At 39.8% G+C, this 27537-nt stretch overlaps 4 protein-coding genes and 2 non-coding genes across 7 annotated transcripts; 4 read left to right on the top strand and 2 right to left on the bottom strand.

Annotated features, from left to right (window-relative positions):
- Nucleotides 1-111: 111 nt before the first annotated feature.
- On the bottom strand, nt 112-183 carry trnah-gug (transfer RNA histidin (anticodon GUG)). The gene has a single exon. It is a non-coding gene; the product is annotated as a tRNA-His (tRNA).
- A 790-nt stretch (nt 184-973) lies between these two features.
- On the top strand, nt 974-1045 carry trnae-uuc (transfer RNA glutamic acid (anticodon UUC)). The gene has a single exon. It is a non-coding gene; the product is annotated as a tRNA-Glu (tRNA).
- Nucleotides 1046-1276: 231 nt separating this feature from the next.
- ccdc115 (coiled-coil domain containing 115) lies at nt 1277-3817 on the top strand. Its single transcript, XM_020635089.3, has 5 exons — nt 1277-1549; nt 1917-2020; nt 2122-2234; nt 2326-2517; nt 2955-3817. Exons 1-5 carry the CDS (start codon nt 1430-1432, stop codon nt 3092-3094), a joined length of 669 nt encoding a protein of 222 aa, XP_020490745.1. The 5' UTR covers nt 1277-1429; the 3' UTR covers nt 3095-3817.
- Nucleotides 3818-4229: 412 nt separating this feature from the next.
- On the top strand, nt 4230-8283 carry si:dkey-109j17.5 (zinc finger BED domain-containing protein 4). 2 transcript variants are annotated; one of them, XM_029277571.2, is made up of 5 exons: nt 4230-4765; nt 5219-5479; nt 5609-5868; nt 6013-6613; nt 6848-8283. In XM_029277571.2, the coding sequence occupies exons 1-5, from the start codon at nt 4748-4750 to the stop codon at nt 7694-7696; spliced, it is 1989 nt and encodes a 662-aa protein (XP_029133404.2). In that variant the 5' UTR covers nt 4230-4747; the 3' UTR covers nt 7697-8283. The 2 variants fall into 2 exon arrangements, with proteins under 2 accessions (XP_029133404.2, XP_020490717.3); XM_020635061.3 differs by having other exon boundaries at nt 4231-4897.
- A 1921-nt stretch (nt 8284-10204) lies between these two features.
- apobec2b (apolipoprotein B mRNA editing enzyme, catalytic polypeptide-like 2b) lies at nt 10205-15125 on the top strand. Its single transcript, XM_020635085.3, has 4 exons — nt 10205-10713; nt 11581-11761; nt 14383-14734; nt 14846-15125. Exons 1-3 carry the CDS (start codon nt 10382-10384, stop codon nt 14722-14724), a joined length of 855 nt encoding a protein of 284 aa, XP_020490741.2. The 5' UTR covers nt 10205-10381; the 3' UTR covers nt 14725-14734; nt 14846-15125.
- LOC109984891 (hemicentin-1) lies at nt 14955-25158 on the bottom strand. The gene is made up of 18 exons (XM_020635051.3): nt 25039-25158; nt 24895-24933; nt 23975-24268; nt 23612-23878; nt 23218-23505; nt 22148-22411; nt 21071-21361; nt 20590-20862; nt 20136-20396; nt 19681-19968; nt 18490-18762; nt 18291-18405; nt 17750-17907; nt 17561-17662; nt 17071-17136; nt 16792-16851; nt 16594-16662; nt 14955-16495 (listed from the first exon to the last, which is right to left on the bottom strand). Exons 1-18 carry the CDS (start codon nt 25121-25123, stop codon nt 16431-16433), a joined length of 3258 nt encoding a protein of 1085 aa, XP_020490707.2. The 5' UTR covers nt 25124-25158; the 3' UTR covers nt 14955-16430.
- Between the last annotated feature and the right edge of the window lie 2379 nt (nt 25159-27537).

Here is a 27537-nt window from a genome sequence, read left to right as displayed (position 1 = left end):
ACACTAACATGTGTTAACTTGTTATAGAAACGTGCTCTAGACAGGACAGCGGATGTAGTTAACCCGTTCTGAAGAAAAACAGACTCTCCAGCCGTGTCAGGGTATTATCCCTGCCGTGACCCGGATTCGAACCGGGGTTGCTGCGGCCACAACGCAGAGTACTAACCACTATACGATCACGGCGAGCTACTGAGAGACATTCAGGTCCCCCACACTGGAGCATAATGAAGAACCCCTGAAAAGTAATTCACCACTGTGGTCTAATCTGCAGACCGGTTTGTTACCGTGACCGATTTCCCTGGAGCTAGAATTTACACGTAAAAGGCCAGTTCGTGGAATAACTAACGCTATAAGATGAACTAAACCATCCTTAAATTTACCACCTTTAATGCCTGATGCTGCTGGGTACCTTTCAGTGAATGGGGTTCTTCCTACGACATTTAAAACATTAAACTACGTGGTATTTAACGCTCTTGCTTATTATTATTATAACGTGTGTTTCATTCATTTAAAAAAAACATTTTAACTGATTTCAATAGTTGAATTACATGTGGTAGCTCTAAATACACTTTACACTGGAGTTTCCTTGAGATAGCGAGAGGGCACCCACTGTATTATTGTGTGCTGTCCAGAGTTTTACAACTAAGGGAAGATTGATTTGAAGCTACAAGCATTTGTATTTATTTTGTCTTTGTGTGTTGTTTCTTGGGATGTAAACGTGTAAATAGCCTACCTCATGTGATCCTGATTTTTGTTTGTTATTTTTTTGTTCAGTAAAAGATTTTAATTAATACCATATGATGTAAAGTATGAAATTAATAAAAAATAATTAATAAAAAAAAAAGAAAATCTTGTTAAAAGGACACAGGCCTACAACTACAACACGTCTAAAAACGGGGGGGGTTTAGCAGGCTGTAGACTTTCTGTATACATGTATGTTTTTGAATTATTGGTGCATGTGAGTTTTTATATGTCCCATATGGTCTAGCGGTTAGGATTCCTGGTTTTCACCCAGGCGGCCCGGGTTCGACTCCCGGTATGGGAACACTTGTTTTGAATAGGTCTTTATTAAAAAAATAAAAACATATCTCTGATAATTGTAGGAGCTATTATTTATTCCCTCAACAATAAGCACGCACCGTTTGTTTTCGGTAATGTTTGTGCATGCGGCAATTTTAGGATATTTATTAAAGGATACAGTACTGCCAGAGCCGGCTCTGAATACTACCTACACGAAAAGGCTCCCACAGACACTTAACAGTATCACGTGATATCGTGAGTCACATGACCGCAACACGGAAGACGCAGCTGATCTCCTTTGTCGGGTTGCTGCAGACTATTTTAACCAAACCGCGTCTGTTGTAACATTAGCGTTTAATAAGTTGTATTATCGACAACCGTAGATACAGTTAGTGAAAGTAACACCATCATGGTTTTGTCAGAATTTGAAGATTTATCTCTGCTACTGGATGAAAAGCTTCTCCGTTTCATGGACCAGCTGGAGTTACTGGAGGAGAAACGAGCCGCCCTGAACTCTCTCATCGAGCAGGTAGCCAAGAAAACCAGATAGCCTAAACTTTACATGTAAATTCCTTTGAGGTATCTGTTCACCCTCAGGTATCGTCTTTGAGAAAGGCGTTTACTGTTTATCAGATACATTACTGTCTGCTTGGTTTCTGCTAAACTATGATCAAAATAGGCTATTTAACTATTAAATAAAATGTTATAAACCAAATAATTACCGGGTTAATGAGGAGAATACAGAAAGTATCCTTATTATAACAACTGAAAGTAATCCTGTCAAAGTTGTCAAATGTGTCTCCTCAAATGAATGTGCATACATGCATCACATAATTTGTATTCTTTTATTCTAATTTATATACTTAATATGTGACAATTTTTCTTGTTCCCAACAGGGATGGTTTTCCATCTCCAAGGCTAGATATTCCATGGGCAACAAACAAGTCTCTGCCCTTCAGTTTGCAAGTGAAATAGAGCCCCTAGTCTGTGTTCATGCAAGGTGAGGGATTAGGCTTTTGACATTTCCAAGGCAAATTAATATCCATTAAAATTTTAACAACTGAATGTACATGTGTAATGATGTGCATGAATGTGTTACAGAACACTGGACAATGGTGAGGTGGATTTCTGTACAGAAAAGGTTCAGCCAAAGTGTAGTAATGAGCCTGAAAAACATGAAACGCCGATAGAGGATGTTGGACCTCAAGAAGAAGGTGAGTCTGCTGCAGTCCATTCTGGGTTAGAAAAGGATTGTTGTGTACCTGAATCGCTACGTTTTCCTTATTAACCTATGTGATTTCATAGGTGTCAGGAGAAGAATAAAGCCAAAAACCGATACTATGGAAAAAGAGGAATGTGAAGAAGCAAGTAGCAAGAAATCACCTGAGATAACGCCAGTAAGCAGAAGTGAACGAAGTCCTCAGCAAGATCCACTGAAATGGTTCGGGATTCTAGTGCCACAGTCTCTAAAACAAGCACAGTCATCATTCAAGCAAGGTATACAGTTACATTTCCAAAAGAGAAGATGCTCTGTTTTAACTTAAAGCAATTGAACAAGCAACATTCAACATAGAGTATTTTACAATATAATCAAGAATAGGACATCACTTGACAAGTTCTTTGGTTTAAGGTGCAGCGCCAAAACAACTGTTGATATTACATTTATTTATTTTTCTAGTTTATTGTCCTGCTGCTAGAAATGCAGTCATTTTAGACAGAGTCCAAATCGGAGAAAGTGACATCAACCATTTAATTTAGTGCACCTCACAAGCAACTGAAAAAAGTACTTAAAAAAAAACAAACTCATATGATCAGAAGCTGCTTCAAATGTAATAGTAGTTAATCAGTGACAATGCACGTGTGTAAGAGGTAAACATCTGACAGTTCTTCATGTTCTACTGGTAAATCCTCTTCCTCATCCTCTCATTTCACAGTGATAGAGCTGTCAGCTGAGATTGCTACCCTTCAGACTGCAGTGTTGAACACCAGGCAGGAGCTGAAGCACAGCAGGAAAGACAAACTCATACTCCAGGAAAGAGCCTCAGCAGCCCAATCAGACAAGATTGAAGACTGAGAACTACGGAATCAGAGCTGGAGATGCTCTGAGAGTATATGATTTAGCCGGAACTACACCTTTACCCTGGTAGATGTGGTCGAAACTCACTTCATCAAAAAAGACCATAGTTCCGGGGGATCGTTCCTCCGGTCTAAACGGGGCTTTTGAGCAGAAATACGTGTTGGTAGAAAATTAATTTGAATTCATCTTTTTTTGAATTGCTCAACTTCTAATAAACGAGTTACAAATGTGAATTTACACCACAGAAATTCCATGAAATTTAATTCAATTGCAGTTTCTTCTGACATATTTCTGCCCATGTGGAAGCTGTTGAATTTGGTTATTTGAAGTCAGCAGTGATACAGCAGGTGGATTCATAAGTGACGGATTTAGCAGTCTGAACTCCTGTTTGAAATGGTGTTTTAGTTTGCTTTCTTTCTTGATTATCTCAGGCTCCATGGACTATAATACATATACAATGATTTCTGAATACAAACAAAAAACGAGTTAAAATCTTTCCCATAAATCACCATTCATTTAGGGTTCATACATTTTAGTCAGTGACCGTTTACTTTTAAAGATAATTTAGTATTTTATTACTGGTAAAATTATAAAGCTTGTAGGATTGTCATCATGTTAATACATTTGGTAATTATGCAAAATCTGCTAAGTTATAAATAAATGTATCATGTTCCAGGTCCTCTGCAACTTTTAAACATGAATAAAGTATATCAAACATTATGACAGGCAAATATTTTATTTGTTTGAAATATGGAATAATGATATGCTACTTTCTTTCCAGTTATTCTTGACTGTTGTGTTTAGAGCACCATGTTGCATTTGACCAAGTCAGTAAGTATTTCTTTCACAACATTATGGGTTTTAACTGATTTGATAAGACTTGATAAATTAAGCTACTTATTTACAAATTCCTTATTCCATAACTCAAAAATTATTTCATCTAAGTAAAGGAGGCCTTTAAGAGAGCGTCACCAAATGTTATGCCATGTAGGCCTAGTGTTTTTGTTTCAGCATTTTTTTTCCACGAAAGCAAAAGGCTACATAATAGATAAATAAATATATGAAATAAAAAAAATCCTTACTGTAAGTAGCCTAATAAAGGAGAGGAGAGGGGCCTCCTCTTAGTAACACCAACAATCAAAGCGGTAATTGAACGCATCTGACCGAGCGCCACCGAGCAGATCGAGCGGGGATAAGCCGAACATTACCGGGAACTGTCGAGACGCTGAACGAAACTCCCGTTATTGTGGGTACTTCCTGGTCCAATCACAACCCTCCCTGTGTGCCTACATGAAGCACCGCTCTGTCTCCCGTCACTCGCGGTTCACCGACGGATGGTTGCGCGGAAGCGACGGATGTAGCCTCCTTATAATAACAATATTGACGTTTTAGACATCCGCAGCTGCCCGTGCGACCTGAGTTTGGCCGGCTTCGGACGTGCAACCCTCTCAAATCCAGCTTGGAGAATAAATTCTCTTCGGTGTACGTAACTGGCAGCAACATTTGTTTGATGTGGTGATTAAGGATTGGGGAAGTAAACACGCCGGCCTGCCCTCATGATCAGAGGCGAGGTGATATTGATATCTCAGACACCGATCGTCCTTGATTGCAAGTTGATTTCACTTCGGAGCAGAGGGACTGTGAGCTCCAATGGCGTCCGCTTCGAAGGTATCTATTCTGGATTACTTCAATATTGTGTTTGAAGGTGAAAATGGTAAAATCGAGTCCAACTGCAAGGCTTGTGGCACCAGAATCCAAGCCAAGCGGAGTGTCACGTCCAACTTCGTAACGCACCTCAAGGTAATCATTTCAAAACAAAATCTTGTGTGTCAGTGTTAACATGCAGGGAGACAATTCTCAATCTTTCTGTCAGCATCAACTGAATCAGCCAGTCCCTCAGGATCTGTAGATTACACAGTATATGTGCCCATGTTGACAGTCTGTTGCTTCTTTATAAGTGGCATACTGTAGCATCTTTCACAAAAATGAATATGAGACAATATGATGGAGAGTAAACAATTAATGGACTAGTTAACTAGTCCACCTGTCAACCTGTAACGTTGTTGTTCTACACACACACACTCTCTCTCTCTCTCTCTCTCTCTCTCTCTCTCCATTCAGAGGAAGCACCAGGCTATGTATGATGACTTTGTGAAAAGGAAGGATATGAAGAGAGAGGGTTACGCCTCTGCTTCCCTGCATACTTTCCCCACTAACGGAGGGAATACCCGCTACACTGTCCCCATCAGCACTGGAGGAGTGGGAGGAGGAGGAGGAGGAGGAGGAGGGTGCGTTGGAGGAATTGCATCTCTTGAGGGGGGAGTAGGAGGAGGAGGCTCTGGAGGAGGGGTGACCAAGTTTGATAGACATGACCCACGTCAGGTGTGTGTTATGACCATCATCTCTTGAGATGCAAATACCTAGAAAGTATGTCAACGATTTAAATGATTTAATGATATCATTTAACAGTAATCCATGCTGGGTTTTTTTTGGTTTTTGTTGCCTCCATAGGTTCTGATCTCTGAGGCCATTGCTAAGATGATTGTTCGTGATCTGCAGCCAGTGTCCATAGTGGAAAATCAAGGCTTCAGAGAGCTGCTTCAGCTGCTGGAGCCACGTTACACTCCCGAGGCCCAGCATTACATCCAGAGTCAGCTTCTTCCAGCATATGCCTACCAGGCCCAACTCGCCACCCGCCAGTCTCTGGCCTCAGCGCACGCCCTCAGTCTTAGCCTGGACCTCTGGAAGGGTTTCACTGGAGCCACCCCAGGGTAAGGAGATTTAAAATTCATTATAAACAGCAGGATTCACACTTGGTTTTGTTCCCTCATGAATTAGTCTCTCTCTTTCTCTCTCTCTCTCTCTCTCTCTCTCTCTCTCTCTCTCTCTCTCTCTCTCTCTCTCTCTCTCTGTAGGTACCTCGGTGTAACCTGCCATTTTCTTACATCAGAATGGCAGATGCGGTCAGCTCTCCTGGCTTGTCTGCCGCTGACCGGAGGCCGCTCTGGGAATCGCGTCCTTTCAGACTTTGACGAGGTGTGTCACTCTCATGGAGTATCAGGGAGAGCATATCGTGTTGTAGCAGAACCTTTCTCAGCAACAACAACAGTGAAGCCATGTTGTCTTCCCGGTTTCCACGTCTCACCTCCTCCCGCTAACGGGCTGCACGAAGATGATGAAGAAGGGCTGGACAATGGTAAAAGTTTGGAGGAAGGGATGCGGTATGGTCATGGTGACGGTGGAGAGGAAAGAGACTGGGAGGAATTGTGGGAGAAGGGTCTGGGTGGTATTCGGGTGGACTGTTTCTCTCGCTGTCTTGAACAATGTATCAGAGAGGGGTTACGCTCCTGTCCGCAACTCTCCTCCACACTGGCCAAGGCTGCTTGTTTCTACACCTACATTACCTCTGCTGTGCCACCTGAAAAACTTAGTCAGGTGTTTGACAGTCCTGGGTCCATCATGGGGGGACCTGGTAATAACCCTCCTGCAGCAAGGGACTGGACTGCCCAGCTTAAGGTATGTAATATTACACTTAAAGTGAACATGCTTATATTGTCCATCACCAGTTGAATCAGTTATGGGGGTTTCATAGAAGTAGTTCAATTGAATAATACATCAATGAAAACTTCTAATGTCCAAACATCTGCTTGCAGCTATGTTTTAGTTCAAGATTTCCATCAAGGCAACAATATAATTGAAGAGTATCAATAGTTTCACATTGTCTGTTTTATTGTTCCACTTTTAACGTAGGTGCTTCGGCGACTGCTGGACTCCATGGAGTTCCTGGAGGAGTTGAGTGGTCCAGGGGAGCTGGCGCTGGGTGTGTCAGAGAAAGCTCTGCTGAGGGAGCTCACTGACACTTTAGAGCCTTTCACCGAGGCTTGGGACATGGTGCATGGTGATAGGCAGACAGATTCACAGACAGACAGGCATGTGTCCGTCAGCCTCGCTTTGCCGTGTGTCCTGGGCCTTCGAAAGCACCTCTCTGAGACGTCGACCCCCCGCTGCCCCTCCCTCCTGGCTAGCCTCAGTCGGGCTGTGGAGAGTCGGCTGGCTACTATTCTGGACGACCCCCTCTACATCACTGCCACCACCCTCGACCCCCAGTTCAAGCTTACGTGGAGCAGCACCCCTGATTGGCACAGACAAGTTCTCATAGAGGAGTTATCCAAACACTCAAGAGCCTCAAACACAATTGACCCAAACACAGAGCTTCACCCTCAATCCCAGACCCCTCCCAACCCTGTGCCATCACCGGTCTCCCCCCTCTCTCGGCCCTGCAAGCTCTTCTCTTTCATCAAGCAGAGACCCACCACACAGGCCAAGAGCCTAGAGCAGGAGTTGGCTGTCTACCTGCGCGAGGAGCCCACAGACGAGGAGGCCTTGCATTACTGGAGACGTAAAGCTATTGACTTTCCTTTGCTTGCACAGGTGGCCAAGAGGGCCTTTACCATACCTGCTTGTGGCACTGCAGTGGAGAACATTTTCATGACTGCTGAGCACTCTCTGCGGCCAGAGAGAGGCCGCATCTTACCAAAGAACCTGGAGACGCTAATCTACCTCAAAGCCAACTTCAGATTATTATGGACTCATAGCTAAGCAACAAGCGTTTATTGTATCTGAAGGCTTTTTACATTCAGTAAAGTTATTGCTTGGATGTTAACCTCTGTTACTATCTAAGCCAACAACGTAACCTCATCCTCACTCTGCAAATCATTCGATTTTTCATTCCCATTCTTAAAAAGGGGTTTTCACACTGCAGTAGGTTGGATTGCTGTCTGTGTACCCTGTAACATACCACATGCTGGGGACCAGGGGTAGAAGAATTGGATCAATACTGAGGCATTTACTGTGACATTATTTTCCCTGATCAGGGTCTGGCCCATTCTCTTTGCCCCCACCTACAAAGACAGCTTGTGTCCATGACAGCCATCACTGACTTACCTATAATAACCAAATGGTCAGATATTAATAACTGTAGCAAATGATGTATTTCCACTGTAATACAATAACCAAGGAAGATGTGACTTATTCATTTGATGGTTGTTGTTTTTTTTTTTTTACAAAGAAGGCATCAGCTGCTTGACAAAAATGTCCGTGCATCATCACTTATTCTTTTATTCCCTCTGTACTGTATGTATGCCTTATCACTGGGAAATCCAATTAAATGAGTTTCAGAACTGAAAGCCGAGGTGTCTGCAGTTTGCAGATGTTAGTGTACCCATGCATGAGAGCACATAACACAGCTCTTTACCCAACGGAGAACAGTTGAAAGTCTGCTTCTATTCCTAATTGGACGTCAATTCATTTTCTGTCCTTCTTGTCTTGTCCTATATACTGTCAAGTGAAGGCCAATTCCTTATCAGCACTTGATTTCCTTTTGTGTTTAATGTCAAATTTGACTGTGAAACTTTTCTAGGGATTGGACGTGACTCTGCTTCTGCTCCAGGAAACAGAGAATGTGTATGTGTGGCGCAGTGAATAATGTTGCTCTGTCCAACCTTATTGGAGTGGATTTTGAAACCACATTAAGAGAGAAACTGAATCTTGTCATCAGTGTGAGTTAGCCTTTATTCAAGGACTCTGTTATTCTGTGCAGGGCCAGTGGGGAGTGAGGGTTATTCTATGTAATTCCATTACAATTTAATTTGAGTCAGCAGGAAGGCAGCAGGCACATCTACACAGTAATTGTCTTTCTCCCTTTCTTTCTTTCTCTCTTCTTTCAACACATGAGAGAACACGCAGCTTTTGTGCTCCTGCTCTCTGATGCTACATCAGAAGGCACAAACTGCCTCAAATTATGAATTCATGTTAGTTGATCTACAGGAAAGAAAGAGAATAGCTTCAATCAATTGGATGACAACTTTCTATGAAAGAACTGTTAAAGATCCAATCGTAAAGCATGTCAGAGATTACATCTAATCTGCATCCAACTGCAAAATAGCTTCATCCAAGTGTTGCTGCGTTGTCTTTGTTTAAAATCACTTCAGAGGAAGTGTGTTAATCTTGAGTGGGATACAATGAGATTTCCCTCATAGATCGTAATTATCAAAGATTGCTGTGATCTTAATGATTATCACCCCACAATGTCTCTGTGGATTTAGATGCTTTGCTTGATATTGCATGTGGATCTGTCAGTGCACTCATCTTTGGTAAGTGTAGGGTGTTTTTCCGCTCGTCCACATGGGGTGTGTTGTTGTTTGCAAGTGTATGTAGAGCAGCTTGAAGCCTTCCCTTCCCTCCCCCCACCTCCCCCACCGGCTGTGACAGCTCATCCATATGAGTTAGCAGAGCAGGCTGGGCTGCGGTCCTGTTGGTAATTGCCTCTGAAATGAATTACTTGGCAGAGAGCGAGACTGAGGGAGGGGAGGAAATTGTAATTGAACTGCCCTCTCTCTCTCGCTCTCTCGCTCTCTCTCTCTCTCTCTCTCTCTCTCTCTCTCTCTCTCTCTCTCTCTCTCTCTTTCTCCCTTATGCCTCAAGTTATTACATCTGCAGTGCAGAAAGCCATTTTCAGTCTTCATATGAACACACAATAGACAGAAAATTACACTTACTCTCACAAAACCATTTTTTCCCTCCCTCCCCCACGCCACGGCCTCAGCAGAGAACCATATCGATGCAGGGGGATTTCATAGATTGATCGTTCAGGGGCACATGCACACTGGACCACATATCCACTCTTAGTCAGAGCATAGATACACATTCTCTCTTGCACATTGTGTTTGTATGTGTTTGTCCTGCAATGCTCCCATCTTCCCCTATTTCGGGTGCCCTTTAGTTGGCCTTGCTGAGGCCTAATGGGGTGCATGACTCTGCAGCTGGCATAGATAAAAGTTGTGTTGAGTAGAGAGAGAGCCCTGGTTACCCCATACACACAGACACAGCCAAGCACCGGTATTAATAACCTGCCTGTTGCTGGCTTGCTGACAGTTAAAGCCAGACGGATTAAAGAGATACCTCTCGGTGTATTTGAAGTTTAACATTTATACACAGAATAATGCTACTTTCCTATTCTTTATTTGGCAACTGAGTGTGTCAGAGAGTTAAGTCCAGTTTTGGCCCACCTTTGTCACTCTTGCGTTGTCCTTTGGCCTTTTTACAGCCATGGCATGGAAAGAAGGGGGGAGTGAGTCAAATGAGCCCCAGAGAGACATGGACATGTTGTGACTCCAGCCCTAGTACACAATGGGAATCTATTTCTGTAAAGCACATAAGGTTATCTCTCCACTTCAACTGAGCTCTCTCTCCCTCCATCTCTTTATCTAGCCACTCGCACAAATCATGGCTGACAGAAACAGCCGGTTGGGCGTTAAGAAGAAGGAGAAGAAGGTGGAAAACAAAGCAAACGTGGAAAAGGGGAACGGAAAAGAAAAGGCGAAGGAGAAGGAGAAGGAGAAGGAGAAGGAGAAGGAGAAAACTCTGAAAAAGCCTGAAAAAGTTGTGAAGAAGCCCGCAACAGATCTTAAAACAGAAGAGGAGAAAACAAATGGAGAGACTGGAGAGACTGGAGAGAGTGGAGAGAGTGGAGCGGCAACAGGAGCGGAGGCAAAGAACAGTGAAGAGAATGGAGACTATCAGCCCATTGAACTGCCACCATTTGAGATTGTCACAGGGTGGGTGAAATGTATTTATTCCTCTGCAAGAGTTAGAGCCAGTATGTTTATGCTTACAAACTTGTTGTACTCTTTAACACATTCACTATTTTACATGTCTTTCTCTTTCTCTACATCACATTGTTCCCACTGCATGTTGTTTAGTTAATTTCAGTGATGAAAGACTAATGACTCACACCTGCCATCTTTACTAACCCAGCGGTAAGAATAGGAATGAGTCACAGCGACACAGATGCCGGCTCTTGTTATTTCACTCTGCCTAGCATCTGTCCCCCACCCCCATAAGTCTGTGGAAAATTAGCTGTTTAATATCAAAGCAATGAGAGCAATATTTGAGCAATCCATCAGGCTACACATTTCTGATATAACATCAGATTCATGTCAAAAGACAGGAGTAGTATGTGTTCTGTATATTGGCTGAATCACCAAGGGTCTGGTAAATCCACAGAATGTGTGAGGATGTGAAAGCCAAAATTATATATAGAATCATCTGCTCATAAAGTGCTTTCCTCATCAATATTCTATCCTGTGTCACCATAGTATCATTACTCTTTTCACTGTTTCTTGGCCTGTTGACAAATTCATCACTAAATGGGTGAGTCATGCACCATGTTAAGAAAAGAAGTGAATACTGCTGTCATGCACTAAGATTAAAGGTGACAAATTACTGTAAGAGCACACTAGATGGATGCTTCCTGTTGATTGCTTTGTCAGTATATGCTGATCTAACCTTCATGCACTTTAAAACGCTACAAATGATGACAAGAGTTTGTGCTGTTACGGCAAGCGTTTTGTTTTGATTTCACTGGAAAAAGTACAGGCAAGTCTATATTTCATTAACAGACGCTTACTTTCATTCTCCACCAGGGAACAGATGAGCCCGTTCTACTTCAAGTTTCAGTTCAGGAATGTTGAGTACTCGTCAGGGAGGAACAAAACCCTGCTGTGCTTTAGAGTGGATACACCAGGAGGCAGCAGCGAGCCTCTGAAAGGCTATATGGAGGATGAACATGCCACAGCGCATGCTGAGGAGGCATTCTTTCAACAAGTAATTTGCCTAACTCACTCTGCTTTTCTTACTGTCGTGTAATGTTGCCCATTTGAACCACACCAACGGTCTCATAAGTTAACATTTACCAATTCCATTTTTCTATTTCATGTTCTAACCCTTTCTGTTTATTAGTTTAGTTTATTTGTCCATTGTTTCGTTAACTGGACAGTAAAAGGAGCAGCTTTAGCCTTTACGGCTAAGCTCCAGCTGCAGTCCCCGGCCTGTTGTCAGTAGGCAACCTAAAATGCATTAGTTGAAAATTAAAATACAATAAATTACATTAAATTTAAAATTACAGCAGGCCTAAGCAAAAGGAAGAGAGACATACAAAATGTCGCACACAATTGGAGCAAGAACAGATGGAGCAAAGACATCAAAGCAGTTCATGCAATAAAGACAATACACGGGAGACGAGGGAAAATAATAATCACAGAGGCCGTACAAGACATAACATGGAGGCAGGCAGTATTCTTTCTTTACTTTCAGATGAGCATAACAATGTAGTCACAGTCATTTTCTTTCAATATCTTCCCCTACTAATGACAAGACAGCTACTTGGTAAATATCACTCACATCTTAACACATTATTAAATGTTTTATATTGTATTATTATTGTTTATATACACGTATATTTGAATAATTTCATATAGGCTATTTTTAATATATATATACATTGATCATTAATGTATCTTTTATGAGCATTTTATTTTACAAAATAACTATGACATAGAGAGCGAGAACATGTAGTTGTTACTTCTTTACACAAGGTCCAATCTGCTCCAATTTTCATACATTTGATGAGGATGCTACGCTGAACAGAATTTTCAGTCAGTCCTAGTGCCCCCAAGTGGAAACACTCGTCTCTAGCTCTCATCTACAGTGTTTCATTTTCTCCAGATGTCACATGTTTGATGACAGCCCCCTCCTGAACAGATCAGAATACATAAATGGGTCACAGCACCACCAAGTAATAGAGGGGTAGTAAGCTTACTCATACAAACACCATCAGAACTACATAAAATATACACAGTGTGTTCTGAACTAATGGTATTTACTGCAATACATATTGACATCATGTCTGATTCTGCCATCTATTGGTCACAGGCAGTCACATGTAACTTCTTCATTCACTCATACAAATTCTGGTGTCAACTGTGACACACCCCAACGTGAACAGATAAGAGGGCTTCACTGCCTTTTGCTACTTCAATTTGGTTTAATTTTGAAACTGAGATGTATTTAAACCCATTTCATGGGAGCATACTTAACTTAAATGAACTCCTTCTAGGGCTTCAATCCAATCTGCCTTACATTTGGTTTGCATACAGAAGAGACCTCAACAATGAAAAGTGGATCAAAACTTGTTAAAAAAAATATGTAGTGTTGCGAGCCCTAAATTTAAAGGCAGTTGTTTGTAGCTCCATGTATGCTCCAATCTGCCCACAACTTTAGATGTATAATATGTTTCCTGGCCTAAAGAAGTTGGAGGAAATGGCAGTATTTGACTACAGTTGTAGTGCCACCTAGTGGTAACAGGAAAGTCTGTGTTTTACGCAATAAATTACTCCCTCTCTCCTGTTGAGTAAATCCACATACGATTCAGTTACAAAGGGCTCAAGACCTTGATTAAGCTTTGAAGAAAGTTTGAGTTTTCTTCAAAAGCTCTGTCTGTGGAAATACTGATGTCAGTGTCTTGCCATGACAACAAGAGCTTTTAGAACTCAGGTGTACATGATCTTATCTACACCTAATTTCATATGCTTGATGTGTATCCGAATCTTAAGCCATCTTTAGAGTGTGTGTGTGTGTGTGTGTGTGTGTGTGTGTGTGTGTGTGTGTGTGTGTGTGTGTGTGTGTGTGTGTGTGTGTGTTTGTATATATTTTTTTTAAGTACACTTTCCTTAATCTTTCTTGCCATTGGTGATGGGTGTAATAGAGGTTTGATCCAGAATTAAATCATTTTCATCCCAACAAGTAAAAGGATATGTAATAAACAAATGAGCCTCATTATTTTACACAGTTACTTCATTAAGTGAGTCTATGACGAAATACAGTGTCACTAGTTGACAATGGCTCGATCTTGTATTATCCAATCAACCATTCCTTGAAGTTTTGCTGCCTAGTGGTATAATTTCAAATTAGTTAGAATACGACCTCGTTGTTTTGAGGATAAATAAATGTATTTTGCGTCCTGGGTCTCTGGTCAATGATTCGGAAGTATCTGAGTCCTTATGTTGACCAAGTAAATTAAGGTTCTTTGTCCAACTCAGATGCTTACTTGCCTACTTATGTCATATCCTCTGAATTAGCTTCATTAGGTTTGTAAACAAATATTTTCCATAATTAATTTAAACATTATGAAAAGTCCTGGGATTTAGGTTAGTGGGTCACAAAATACAAAATAACATCATCAGCAAATAGAAATAATGAGGAACGGTGGCACTCTTGTCTAGGTCCTTATGTTCACATTAAAATTCACTGACGTGTGACCATTTACATGGTGACATTTAAAAAAAAATCCCTGAAAATGTTTGAAAACTCTGAAAACTCCTTACTTTAATTGAAGTTTCTGAAAAAAATGTCTACATCTGTGATTGCATTCAACCTTTTCCTTGCAGGTGCTCCCTAACTCTTCCCAAGAGTATGAAGTCACATGGTATGTGTCATCCAGTCCCTGTGTGTCCTGTGCAGCCAAGTTGGCCAACATCCTGAAGCAGCGTACAAAGGTCCGTCTCTGCATATTCTGCTCTCGTCTCTTTGACTGGGAGGAGCCAGAGATAGTGGAAGGGCTCAGGGCTCTGGTGAGTGCTGGCTGCAAACTGAGGATGATGAAGCCGTCTGACTTCCTACAAGTTTGGGAGATGTATGTTGAGAAGGAGGATCAGAGCTTTGAACCCTGGGAGGATTGCCAGGAGAACTACAGCTACTATGTGGAGAAACTGGCTGAAATCCTCAAGTAGAGGTGCATCAGTAAGTTTGTTGTTTACCTAAATGCAATCAAATCGTTGGATGTAAATTTTCTGGATAATGACTGTATTCCCTTGTGTTTTTGCCTCTCTCTCTCCTTGTGTCCTATAACAGGTGAATATGATCAAGACAAGATCTCACCACTGACTGAACCACCTTGTGCTTTCTGCAGTCAGACCGAATGGTGCAGATTAATATTAGTTTGAATGAACACTCACTGCAACATTTTTGTATTTTTTTTTATTTTGATAACTTCATAAAGAGGCACTAAATGTTTGAAAGGCATTTCTGTACTAAAGATAAATATCATACAATGGTCACTAAACTTTGAACAAGACTAATATTTACTAACATCTGTTGTTTCTTCCAATAATTAAAACATGTTCTAAAGGTTGATTGTTAAGTCTTCCTTTAAGTACCTTCAACAATTTAAATCATGGATAAAACGTGACTAAATTATCTACAGTTCTCAACAGTATTGTGATACAAAGTTATTTTGAGTGCAGAAAAATTCATCTCAACACATCAATATGTCATAATCTCATATGTTAGTCAATATCTCATCAAATATCAGATGAATTCGAATGACACTGATATAACCCACACGCCCCACGGTTTCAAACATATCTCTACAATAAATTACCTTAAAGGTGAGAATGAAATGTGACCTGCCTTTGAACCCTGTAAGCTCATATTCATGTTTGTATCATGCTATTTAAACAGCATATGCCAATATGTCATTTTATATAACCATTTACATTTCTTTGAATTCTTGTATGAAACACTGTGCCATGTTTTCTCCTTGTTAAGAACGACCTATGCTGGATGATGCCTAAATCAACAAATATCTACCAATAGAGTTACAGAATCCACTCATCCACCAATGTTGATCTTTAGTAGCAACAGTATGCTGCGTCAGTGTGTCACCTTCTTTTCCAACATTCAAACCAAATCCCTCCAGACATCGTGTCTCGCTGGCTCATTCTTTACAGAGTACAGAAGCCAAATTCACGAAAATCTATTTTTTCAAACTAAATATAAGACATTAAGGCTAATTCTTAGATAGTAAACTTACAATATTAGCATTCAGGTCAAAGCAAAGTTGAAGCTGAAAGCTTGACCATGTCATGTGACCATGAGCCCGAGAGAATGAGTCTTACATGCAAAGTTCAGGCTTCCCTGAATTTCACTCTTAGGCCAAATTTCTTTCTCTTCCATGGTGGTAAGCATTACACAATAGCAAAATCGTCTCTCGAGTTATCATTCATTCAAAAATTAGTTTTTGAAGTGCGAATCGACTATAATTCAATTCAATTCAATTCAATTCAGTTTATTTTGTATAGCGTCAACTCATAACAAGTGTTATCTCAAGACACTTTACAAAAAGCAGGTAAAATACCTTACTCTTTGTCTGTTAACATTACAAAAGAGCAGGTAAAAAGACCTTACTCATTGTTATGTTACAAAAAGCAGGTAAAAGACCTTACTTATTGCTATATTACAAAGACCCGGCCTATCCATCATGAGCACTTTAGCAAAGCAGCAAAAGTTACAGTGGTAAGAAAAAACTGCCTTATTAAAAGGCAGAAATCTTCGGCCGGATCCCCGGCTCATGACGAAACGGCCTTCACAGGCCTAGACTGCGCTATAACCAACCGACAGACTTGTTATATGCTGACACAAACAGAGCTTCAGCGCCTCATTGCATAAAGGAAACCAGCCCGCCGTTGTTTTTTGCTGTATCATGGCTCTCTGTCTTTACATCTAGAAAGACAAAGGAGAGGAAAGTAAAGATTTAGATCATGTGTCACCTACACAGAAAATGTCATTTGAAAAGTGTTTTTGTTGTTTAACTTTATTACCTTGGTCTTCCTGTGAAGATATCGGTAATGGTGTTGTTTCACTGCAAAGTGTGCCGTTCTCTTCGACTTCTGCTGGTCAGAAAGTTTTTACAAAAAAAACTCAGAAAAACGTCAAACAAACCTCGATCACTTTTTAAAACACTCTCACAGTTATAGAGTTCTTGTATCAGCATCTTTACTCATCTGCAGGTTTTCTACCTTTAGATGAAGCATTCAGGGTTGCATCTGTGATGTAGTCAACCAGGGTATTGGGCACATCTGCAGGATGAAGAGAGGAAGCTTTATCACACGAGCGGTAACAGCTAAAAATGAGATATGAGTGAGACTGAAACCTAATAGTGTTAAAAAAAAGAGACTGACAAACAGTTTCGTCAAGTGGAGCACAAAAATGAATCACTGGTGGGGCTGTTCCTGCAGCACATGCGGAAACTGCACCCAAAACCACAGGCTATATATTTCAAGATGGTGTCAACGTACCAGCTCCCTTTAGCTGAGGCATGGAGAAGAAGAGGTCTGCCTCTTCTGGCCTATCGTCATCATCAGCTATGTGATTAAAAAAAAGGATACCAGGTTAATGTCTCATCATGTTGACTGTTAATTTGAAATGAAATATCTTCTCAGGGAAGCACAAGAAAAACATCAATATATAATCACCATTGAAGCAGATCTGGTGAACCTTACAGAGCAACATTATTTACTTGGTGTTGTGCAATGTAAGTTCCTATATTCACTCTCATTTGAGCTTTTTCATAACATGGCTCTACTGCTATAAATGTTCTTTCTTGTCCATCAGCTAGTGCCTAACCGTGTCTCTTTGTATGTGACTACAAGTGGCTGTGGAACTCTAAAAAAGAGTTTGTTTCTATATCTAATTTTAATTGTAAATGTAATATTAGCTATAGTCACATTGTATACTAAAACTTTAAGAATCTGTGCAATTAAAAAGACCAAGAAACTCAAGCACAACCTGGCTTGCGGAAGACTCTGAGGATAATGCAGCCGAGGAAAACCGCGATGATCCCAAAGAAGATACAGCCAGAGATGGAAAGAAGCACCCTCCTCTTCAAAACTACACGAAAAAAAATTAAAACATCGTAGGAGAGTGAGAAAGTATGCTTGTAGGGTAAAACTCAGAGCTTGCTTCAGTTATACTCACGAAGGTTCTTGGTCATGAAGTGTTGACTGGTTTTGGAATAAGATGGTCTACCGTCGCGAATGCCCTGGCAAGTGTACTGACTCTGCTCAGGGTTGTCCTGAGGTGTGACTATGTGTTTCTCAGAGGGTGGATGGTTTATTGGTTTGTCTTCTTTAAACCTTTACAATTAGTTTATTTGATCAGAATGGTGAGAACTAACACAGTATATGGATACACTTAAAGCTCCTGTGAGAGGTTTGTAGCTGGTTATGAAACAGAATGAAGACGGAGTATTTCTATATAAATATTTTTAATGTCTTGATCCGCTGCCATGGGGAAGTTTACTAAAGGTGCGGAAATATCCTTTTTGAACGACTTCCATAGCATAGATTTTTTTCAGTTAACACTCCATATGCATGTACAGGAAAAGAGCGGCAAAGAAGTAAGAGGTGCCGCTTTGTCCACAGGGGGAGCCAAAATCAACATAAACTAAAAGTTCCTCACAGGAGCTTTAAAAAAACTTGATTATATAGAATTGACTAGTTCTTCTGATCTTAATTACCATGTGTAGTTCCACGTGTCCAGGCTGTCCTGGACCCCACATTTGAGTACCAAGCTGTCAGTAGAGAAGACCTCTGACCAGCCAGTTAAGAGGATTATATTAGCCTGTGGGCGCTCTGCAGAAACACAAAGCTGTTAAAACACAATAAACAGGTGCACACAGAGAACAAAATATTAGAGGGAAGTCAATGTTAGCTAACCTAGGATGTTGATATTTACAGCCTCACTCCGGTCTGAGTGAAAAACCTCTTCACTTCCTCTTTTAACCTGGCATTTATATGAGCCACTGTTCTTGATGGCAACAGATGTGATGTTGTGATTGTTTCCAGATTCAACAATATCGCTGTTATCTTTGTACCACATGTATTCCCATCCAGAAGACACATTAATGTGACAGCGGAAGGAGACTGAATCTCCAGTGTGTGTCACATTGTACGTGGGCGTCCGTGTCAGTGTGACTCTGGGTTTTGTATCTGAGGGACAATCAAGACATTACATAAGTAAAACCACCATCTAAATTCACAATACACTGCACAGCTAAGAGTGAGGAGGTGCTGGACTTTGACAACTCGATATTGTATAACCGGACTGAAATTGTTTCTTTTTTTAAAATTTTACTTAAAAAATAATGAAACCTCATGGAAATAGTATTCTTTTGCCGCCTGACAGCTAAATGTACGATGGAGGAATAGGGCCACGTTAAAAAAAAAAAAAAAGAAACGAGATTAAAGTTGTAAATGTACGACTTTGCCGTCGTAAATGTACGACTTTAATCCCGTAAATTTATGACTTTATTCTCGTAATTAAAAAAATAAAAAAATAAAAATAACATGGCCCTAATCCTCCGTCGTATAAATGCTTCTGACTTGAAGCAGAGGAAATCTGCTAGCCCGGCCTCCAGAGGTGAAAACACAAATCCCCCCAAAATGTATCTAATTCAGTTAGTTCAAAAACTTTCAAAACACTTTCAAAACTATAAATAGTTTGTGGTTTAACTTTAGTTAACACTTTTAAAGTCTTCAAGTCTTATAGCCACAGAACTAAAAAAGACCTTTCTGTGGCTAGCAGTTTCTGTTTGTATTGCTAAACTAAGCTATGTTAACAGTCTCATGGCAGGGTGCCTGATAGTGTAGCAGTCTTGTCGTGCTTCCTATGTCCTAGAGGTGGACGGCCGGGTTCTACTCCGACCCTTGTCACTAAACCAATTCCCCACTCTCCTACTCATCCCTGTTTCCAACCCCCCGACAAAAATACTTCTAATCTAACTTCTACAATTAAGAGGAAAGTGGCAAAAAAAAAAATTCCATATGCACCACGGTGTGATGAATCAAAATAAAGCAGCAAATAAAAAATTACTACTACAGTGTCAAAAAAGAACCCAAAAAGCTTACCATAAACATTGAGTGTTAGTTCAGAGCTGCGGCTGCTGTCGACAGACCTGTTCTTGAGTTTTGCTGAGCAGCTGTATCGTCCACGGTGGGAGACTGAAGTAGAGACAATGGAAAGAGTGCCATCGGAGTCCAAATGTGTGGTTTTAGCAGGCTGGACTTTCTGTTTGTCTTTGTACCATGTATACATCCAGTCAGAGCTGCCATTCATCCCACAGCTCAACTTCACGCTTTCAGTGGGGAACACATCCAACCAAGATGTTTTTAACTGTGCTAATGGGACAGGAATTTCTGAGAAGAGACACAAACACAACAGCCCCTTAACAATACCCTTACTATACTTTCTTTGTATGTTTCTATTATAATTCATAGTAGTCGGAGAGGAATCAATAAGATATGAAGGTCACATTTTCTTCACATCACAACAAATTAAAACCTCTTCACTTGTTTTGGCTCACCAGATATGAGTAAAGTCCGGTTATCACTGAACTCTGTGTTCAATTTTTTGTTTCTTACGGCATTGCACTTATAAACCCCTTTGTCTGATAGAGTGGCATTGATGGTGAATCTGCTGCTCCTGATAAGTTCTTCTTCATTTTTGTACCAGACGTACTCCCAACCAGATGAGAGTTCAACTTTACATTCAAAGGACACTGACTCTCCAACGTACACCTTGTCTACGATAGGCTGTTGTGTCATCAAGGGTTTAGGCTTGTTCTCTGAAACACAACAAAGAAATGCAACTTCATGTATTTTATAATGTGAACAGTTGTTGTTCAATAAAACAGCTAACCAGCTAGATTATAGTATAAAATAACAGATGTGCACAGTAGAAGAAAAAAAAGGAAAACTCATAACTTCAGCATACTGTTAATATTTGAAAGTGTTTCAAAGCGCTCAATAGAAACAAACCTTTAACTTGAAGTTGTATAGTTTGGCTGTAGTCGGAGTGGAAGACTTCTGCAGTTCCTCTCTTTGCCCTGCATTTATATGATCCTGCATTTTCTGTGCTGACAGGGATGATTTGATATCTTGTTTTGGATCCGGAAAGTTCTTTCTCATCTTTGTACCACATGAGCTCCCACCCAGAGGCAACATTAGTGTGGCAGCTAAAGGAGACTGACTCCCCAGGGAACATCACCTTGTAGTCTGGATCCTGCATCAGAGTGACACTTGGTTTCTCGTCTGAGGGAATCAATAAATAATTAGGATGTTAAAAATAGGCCACATCAAGTGTAAAGAGAAGACTGTGTTTAACCAGATTTTTCTCAAACACCTATGCCCCCTGACCTAGTTGATTAAAAAAGCTATTTTTTATGTTTAAGGAATAGTTTATTCTAGATTAACTCCCAGAAATCTATTTATATGTAAGCTTAAAGAAAAAAGAACTCACCATACACCTTGAGAGTTAGTCCAGAGCTAGAGTTGCTGCTGACAGACCTTTCTTTCAGGTGTCCTTTGCACTTATATTGTCCTTTATGTGCAGCCGAAGCAGACTTGATGGAAAGAAGGGATCCACTCAGGTCAAAAGACACAACACTGTCAGCCTTGACCTCCCGTTCATCTCTGGACCAAGTATAAGTCCATCCAGTGTGTTGATCCATCTCACACTTCAGCTGCACACTCTCTTCAGGAAAGACATCCAACCACGGTGTCATTTGTTTCAAGGAAGGAACAGGAATTTCTATGCAGAGAGAGAGAGAGAGAGAGAGAGAGAGAGAGAGTTAAAAACAATTCAAGTGATTTTACACAATGAAGTTACATCAAAGCGACTTATGTAAATATGAGGATTCAAACTTTAACACTTTAATAAAACAACACAGAATTTGTCATGTGCTGTTTTTTCCTGATTTATTTCTCATCTTACATCTTCAGCATATTATTATAAAGATAACAAAACAGCTATAGTCTTAAGCACAGATACAGCAGCCTATTAGATAGAGTCAAAGGTTAAAATGTCTTCAACCTTTGAGAGAACACATAGATCATTTCATATTGTCAAGGCGGAAGCGGAAAAACGCTTCTCAAGATTTGCAAAAAAATATGCCTGAAACAAAGGTAACCAAACCAAGCTCTTAAATGTAGTTTTCAGCATTGAACATTTAGATTGACATTTCTAACTTTGTTAACCACGTAAAGCCCTTATCTCCTTTCAAAAAACATATTCCATCTCTCTGTGAGTATGCCAGTTCTATCTAAATAAATGAGAATGCTGCCCTGTGTTACTTTACCACAACATCCTGTTTCAGCAGTAAATGCAAAAAAAAAAAAAGCACTCAAAATGCTGTTTCACCTCGTTCAAGAGCAGCTGCATGGTTTGTTTTTTAAACACAAGGACAACACAAATAACGTCCTTATTTACACTGAGATGATCAGCATTTTATATATGGACCATGGATATGGATCATGTTGTACATGTGCTTGCTGTAACACAATGCTTGAAATGCTGCTTTGCTTTTATTTCACTTACCAAGAACATCTAGTTGCATTTCCTCACTGACATCGGTTGACATGCTTTTGCCCCTGGTGGCCATGCACGAGTATTTCCCCGCATTGGAACGATCAAGACGAATGGCATTGCTTTTGCTGGTGGCAGGCAGATCCCCACCATCTTTGTACCACTGATACTCCCAGCCAGAAGACACATCAACAATGCACGTGAAGTTCACTGTTTCTCCAACATACATGCGGTTGAAAACAGGAACTTTGTGCAAAGTTGGTTTTGGCGTGTTGTCTGAAACATGTAAAAGTTCATACTTTGTTACTTTGTTACTGCAACAATGTACTAAGTCTGAGTAAATCCAGTCTCTTACGATCCAGTTGTACGTTAACGTAGACAATTAGAAGGAATAGTTGTTTGGTATTTTGAGAAATATGCATTCTCTATTTTCGGTGAGAGTTGAGAAATATTGTAAACATTTTGAGTTTAACACCAATCAATTCAATTTCCTGTATCTCTGCAAATATGAACTGTCTTTACCCCATCGATGCTATATGGCAGTTAAAAAGTATTTATACATGTATAACATATGGTACCGCATGGATGCCTTTGGCTACCCTACTCGCCCATTTTGATATCCCATTTTTGACAATATCGGAAACCTATACGGATACTAGTAAGTATCAAAAAGACTTAATATGTCTGTACTATAAATATTGATTAGCTTAGCCTTGCACAAAGCTGTAAAGAGGAAAAACACATTTGCTTGGTTCAAAAACAAAAAATTCACAAACTGTCTTAGCAACTGGCTTTAAGACTAAAGGAAATCACTGCTACAAGCAAAAACAATATTCCAGCACTTAACCCCCTCTAATGTGTCAATTTTATAATTTATATTTTTGCGTATTTAGGCTGACAAACATGTTAATTTGTTAGCCTAAATTGATTTTTTTGTTAAATTTGTGTGAATCTAAGTTTAGCTAAGCTAAGCTAAACTGAGGGATAATTCATAGTAAGTCTTGAAAAAAGCAAACCAGACTGAAAGTTAGCTTAATTTAAATGTGTTGCTTGTGTTCTGCTATGTAGCAATGACAGCCCACCATAAACTGTGACAGCAGCTGTGTTACTGAATCCAGAGTTGACATTTCGGGCTTCAAGGTAAGCTTTGCAGGCATACACTCCTTCATGGGCTTTATTGACCAATGTGATGTTGAGCAGTGTTCCTTCATCATCAATTGTCAGGGCAGAGTCATCCTGGAGCTTCTCTTCATTCCTGTACCAGGTGAATGTCCAGTCAGAAATGCCAACTTCACAGCTAAATGCCACGTTCTCCTCCTCGAACACATCCAGCCAAGAAGTCTGCAACTTCAGAGAGGGTGTAGGTGGATCTGAAGAAGAAAACAAACAGATAATCAACAAATAACCAAGAAATTGAAGATACAACCCAATGACATGTATTTATCATATGATGAAACATTTTAGAGGTCTGCTGACCAGAGACTTGAAGAACTGTTGGTGTACTCTTCTCTGAGTAGAATGGGATTTTTCCTCTCTTGGCTTGACAGCGATACTGTCCTTTGTTTGGATGACCAACAGAATTTATGGTGTAAGAGCTAGATGCATAGATTTCTTTTCCATCATGGAACCACAGATATTCCCATCCATAGGACCCATCGACTTTGCAAGTGAAGGTGACAGACTCTCCAGGAAACATCTTGTTAACGTTTGGCTTTTGGCTCATAGTGGGCCTGGGTTTGTTTGCTAATTGATTAGAAGATAGAAAAATACCATTTCAATCATTTAATGCTGACCAGATATTTAGCAAAAGAAGAAAAAGTGATGGAACTCAATACTTACGATGAACTGTGAGTTGGAGTGGCTCACTATCTGCAGTATAATTGCCTTGTGTTTTGTGTTGGCCTTTACAGGAATAACTTCCAGAATAGTTTGGGTCTGCTGCAGTCACTGTAAGAATTGAACCATCTTTAAACAGTGACACATTTGGATCTGAAGCTTCCACTTGCCCTTGATTCCGTTTCCAGGTGAAGCTCCAGTCGGAGCTTCCAGCAACATCACATCTGAACTCCACTTTCTCAGAAGGGAACACATCCAACCAGGTGGATTGTAGCTGCAGAGATGGTACGGGAGGCTCTGGAAATGTATTTAAATGCATGATTTAATACATTCAAATACGACTATATGGAACATCCACTTAAGCAAAATAAAACATAAATAAGTAAACTTTTTAGAGGACAAATTGCAGTTATGATGTCATCGCTACAAAGAAGTACAGAAAGTTAAAAAAAGGAACAACAATTTTTTTTTGACAACGCCCAAGGTGATTTCACAGCTTTCCTTTGCTGGTTCACAAATTAAACACATTACTGTCAAATGTATTAACATATCTGCTCTCTCATACCTCTCACGCTGTATGAAGTGAGAGTAGGAACTTTTAGACTCATTATAACAAAGTACATCATGTTCCTCATGTTGATATACTCATGTACTTCCTTAACATTATTCCGCTTGTTTAGACAGTTTAGTTGAAGACTTTTGCAACATTTGTTTGGTACAAAAAATGGGTAAAGCTATTTAGTCTTTAATCTAAGATTCAATTTTAACTGAACATTTAATTTATTGTGCATTTCCTGTGAACAAAAGCAAATCTGTTTAAAGCAGAATGTTATTTTTAAATGTTAAATTAGCTTAAAACTACAGTTGAAATCAGTGCAGTATCCAGAAAATACTAAATCATCTTAGTTAAACTGATTTCTTACCATCTTGAGGATCCTCAGCTGCACAAACAGCAGTGAAATCTGTCAAATATAAAAAAAGATGAACATGAACATCAAATTAAAATGTACATGCAAATATTCTTTATTTAAGATGCATTTAAAAAATAATTAGGCTTTAGAACTTACATATCACACAGAAGACCTGGGTGAGCCACATTTTCCATTGAGCTGTACATGTAAAGGCAGTGTTGCTGGATTGACTCATGTACATGATAAGACTCAAAGTGGGCGTGTGAAAAACTCTTCTCGAAACTCACCTCTCTGGTTTTTTTTTGCAGCTTTTTTTTTTTGTTTTGTTGAAGCAACAGGAAATGTGGTGGTCAACCACACTGGCGTTTGTGCTCTCAACATGCATTGGGTTGCTGAGTTGTGCTGAAAAGTGACATGGGTTTTTAGGGGAAGTGACACAACGTGACAGAATGTTAAGTTGCATTGACAATTGGATGGTAGTGCATAAAAAGGTGTTAAATGTGTGTAAGGAGAAGATATTCAGTATACATTCAATATAAGATGATTAATCTGTATTATTTTTGATTAAATTAACTGACTTTTTTTTTCAGCAGACGTGTAAGCTACAAGAACAGTTTCCTGTCTGTGAAGTTTTCAACCTGTGGGTGTGATGTGATTTGGGGAACATTAGCAGAACCACATGTTTCTTTATATATTTGCAGCCTACCCATTAACCACAACACTCACATCCTTTTGCCTTCAGCTCTTGAGAGAGATATAAAACCAACAAAACCTTAACATGTATGTTTCAAAACATTTGAAAAGAATCAAAATGTTAAGTCATACACAGTCTGCAGCGTCTCGTGTCCTTATAAGTGATCTATTTAAAAGAAAGTAAGTACAGGAGTTATAGTATGTGGGTGAAGTTATGACTTCCCTCATGGCAGAGCTGTTGCCTGTCAGGATGTGACGTTTTTGTGTTCCAGTCAGTGTTTTTGTCTCACCATAAGGTGTCAGTATAACACATGGAACCACAAATGCTGACGTTTAGAGATAAAGACATCAACATCTATTTCCATTTGTATCACTTTTATCACAAGTTTTATTTGGTAGATGAGGTCAAATAAAAATAGTAAACAGTATGTGAATAAACAGGCACAGGGTTAAGTTCACACACTTTTTAGACCAGTGGTTCTCAACTGGTGGGTCAGGACCCAAAAGTAGGTCGTAAGTAGCAGTTTTCAGTGGGTCGCAAATCTATGAAGTGCTCTTAAAACATGCTGGTTTTGTTTCTTCTCTTTAATCTGTCACGTTTTGTACCATCTGAGGTCCAAACTGCACTATTTTTCAGTCAATAAATCTGATGGGTTGAAAAAAATATCAGAAATTTGGGTCCCGATTTTCATGAAGGAGTTGGTGGTGGGACCAGCTGAGAACCAGTGTTTGAGACCATTTATCAATATGTAAAAATAAGATAATATTATTAATATAATAGAAAGACCTGGCCTGTTTTTGTCATAGTCTCAGGATGTCAGGCTTTGTCTGCTACAGTATTGTTACATGCTTCTGACTGTGTTTGAATAGTGTTTGTTGACCTGTGCTTTGTAATTTTACTGTGGGATGTATGTGTGTAACTTTGGTAAAATGGACTACTTCCTGTCTTCACAAGGACACTCAAAAAGAGATTCCTAATGTCAATGACATTTTTCTTGGTAAAATAAACTAAAAATGAAAAATAAATAAATATAATAAGTCAAAGTTAACTAAATATGAGTTCAAATCCGAATGTGTGGAGTACATTTTAACAATTTATTTATTTCATGCCATGTAATAAGTCACATCATGTCCAACTGTAATGCTAAGGGCAAGCAAAGGCTCATACATCTGCTGTGTACTGGGGATATTTACAGTAATGTAATGGTATTTAATGAAAATGCAGTATTTAGAAATTTGTGCTAGACTTTTGTTTTAATGTTAAAATTGGCACATTTTTGGGGGCATTTCAGAACCTCTCCTGATTAAACTGATTACTACTGTAAGTACCCCTAAAAAACGTTGCCGGTCAGGCGTCCCCGCTGCCAGTGCTTCGCGTTCCTGGCTACCTGGTCGATTCTGCCAGTAGTATATGCTTGTCTCAAAGATTAAGCCATGCAAGTCTAAGTACACACAGCCGGTACAGTGAAACTACGAATGGCTCATTAAATCAGTTATGTACAAGCTGGTTAAACAGCCTCTGCAATATACATTTTTTTGATTTGATGAACTATCCCTTTAATCAAACTGTTGTCATTTGAAGGCCAGCTTATATAGTAAAATGCTGAATTAAAAAGTTATTCTAATTTTGAAGTTGTCTTTATCTTTTATGCAATAAACTGTATCTTACTTTAAATTATGTGTAGGATTTTAGTGCTGCAGCTACTATAGCTACTCCAGTCAGTACCAACCCTCATAAAACATGGTAAAATATATATTTGTATTACACCTCCATTCAGTCATTGAAAAGGCATGTGAAGGATTTACTGTTTTATTATGTCGTACATATATATACTGTAATAAACAGCACATGGACACAGGCAGAAAAAAAAAACATGGTAAATTTAGACTTACATACAGACAGTACATGTCACCAACAACATTTGGCAAACTGGGATGTGATGGGTGGGTCTTCCTCACATT

This window comes from Labrus bergylta, chromosome 12, assembly GCF_963930695.1.
Source record: "Labrus bergylta chromosome 12, fLabBer1.1, whole genome shotgun sequence".
In the NCBI taxonomy this organism is placed as follows: domain Eukaryota; kingdom Metazoa; phylum Chordata; class Actinopteri; order Labriformes; family Labridae; genus Labrus; species Labrus bergylta.
This window is presented reverse-complemented; position numbering and strand designations above follow the sequence as displayed.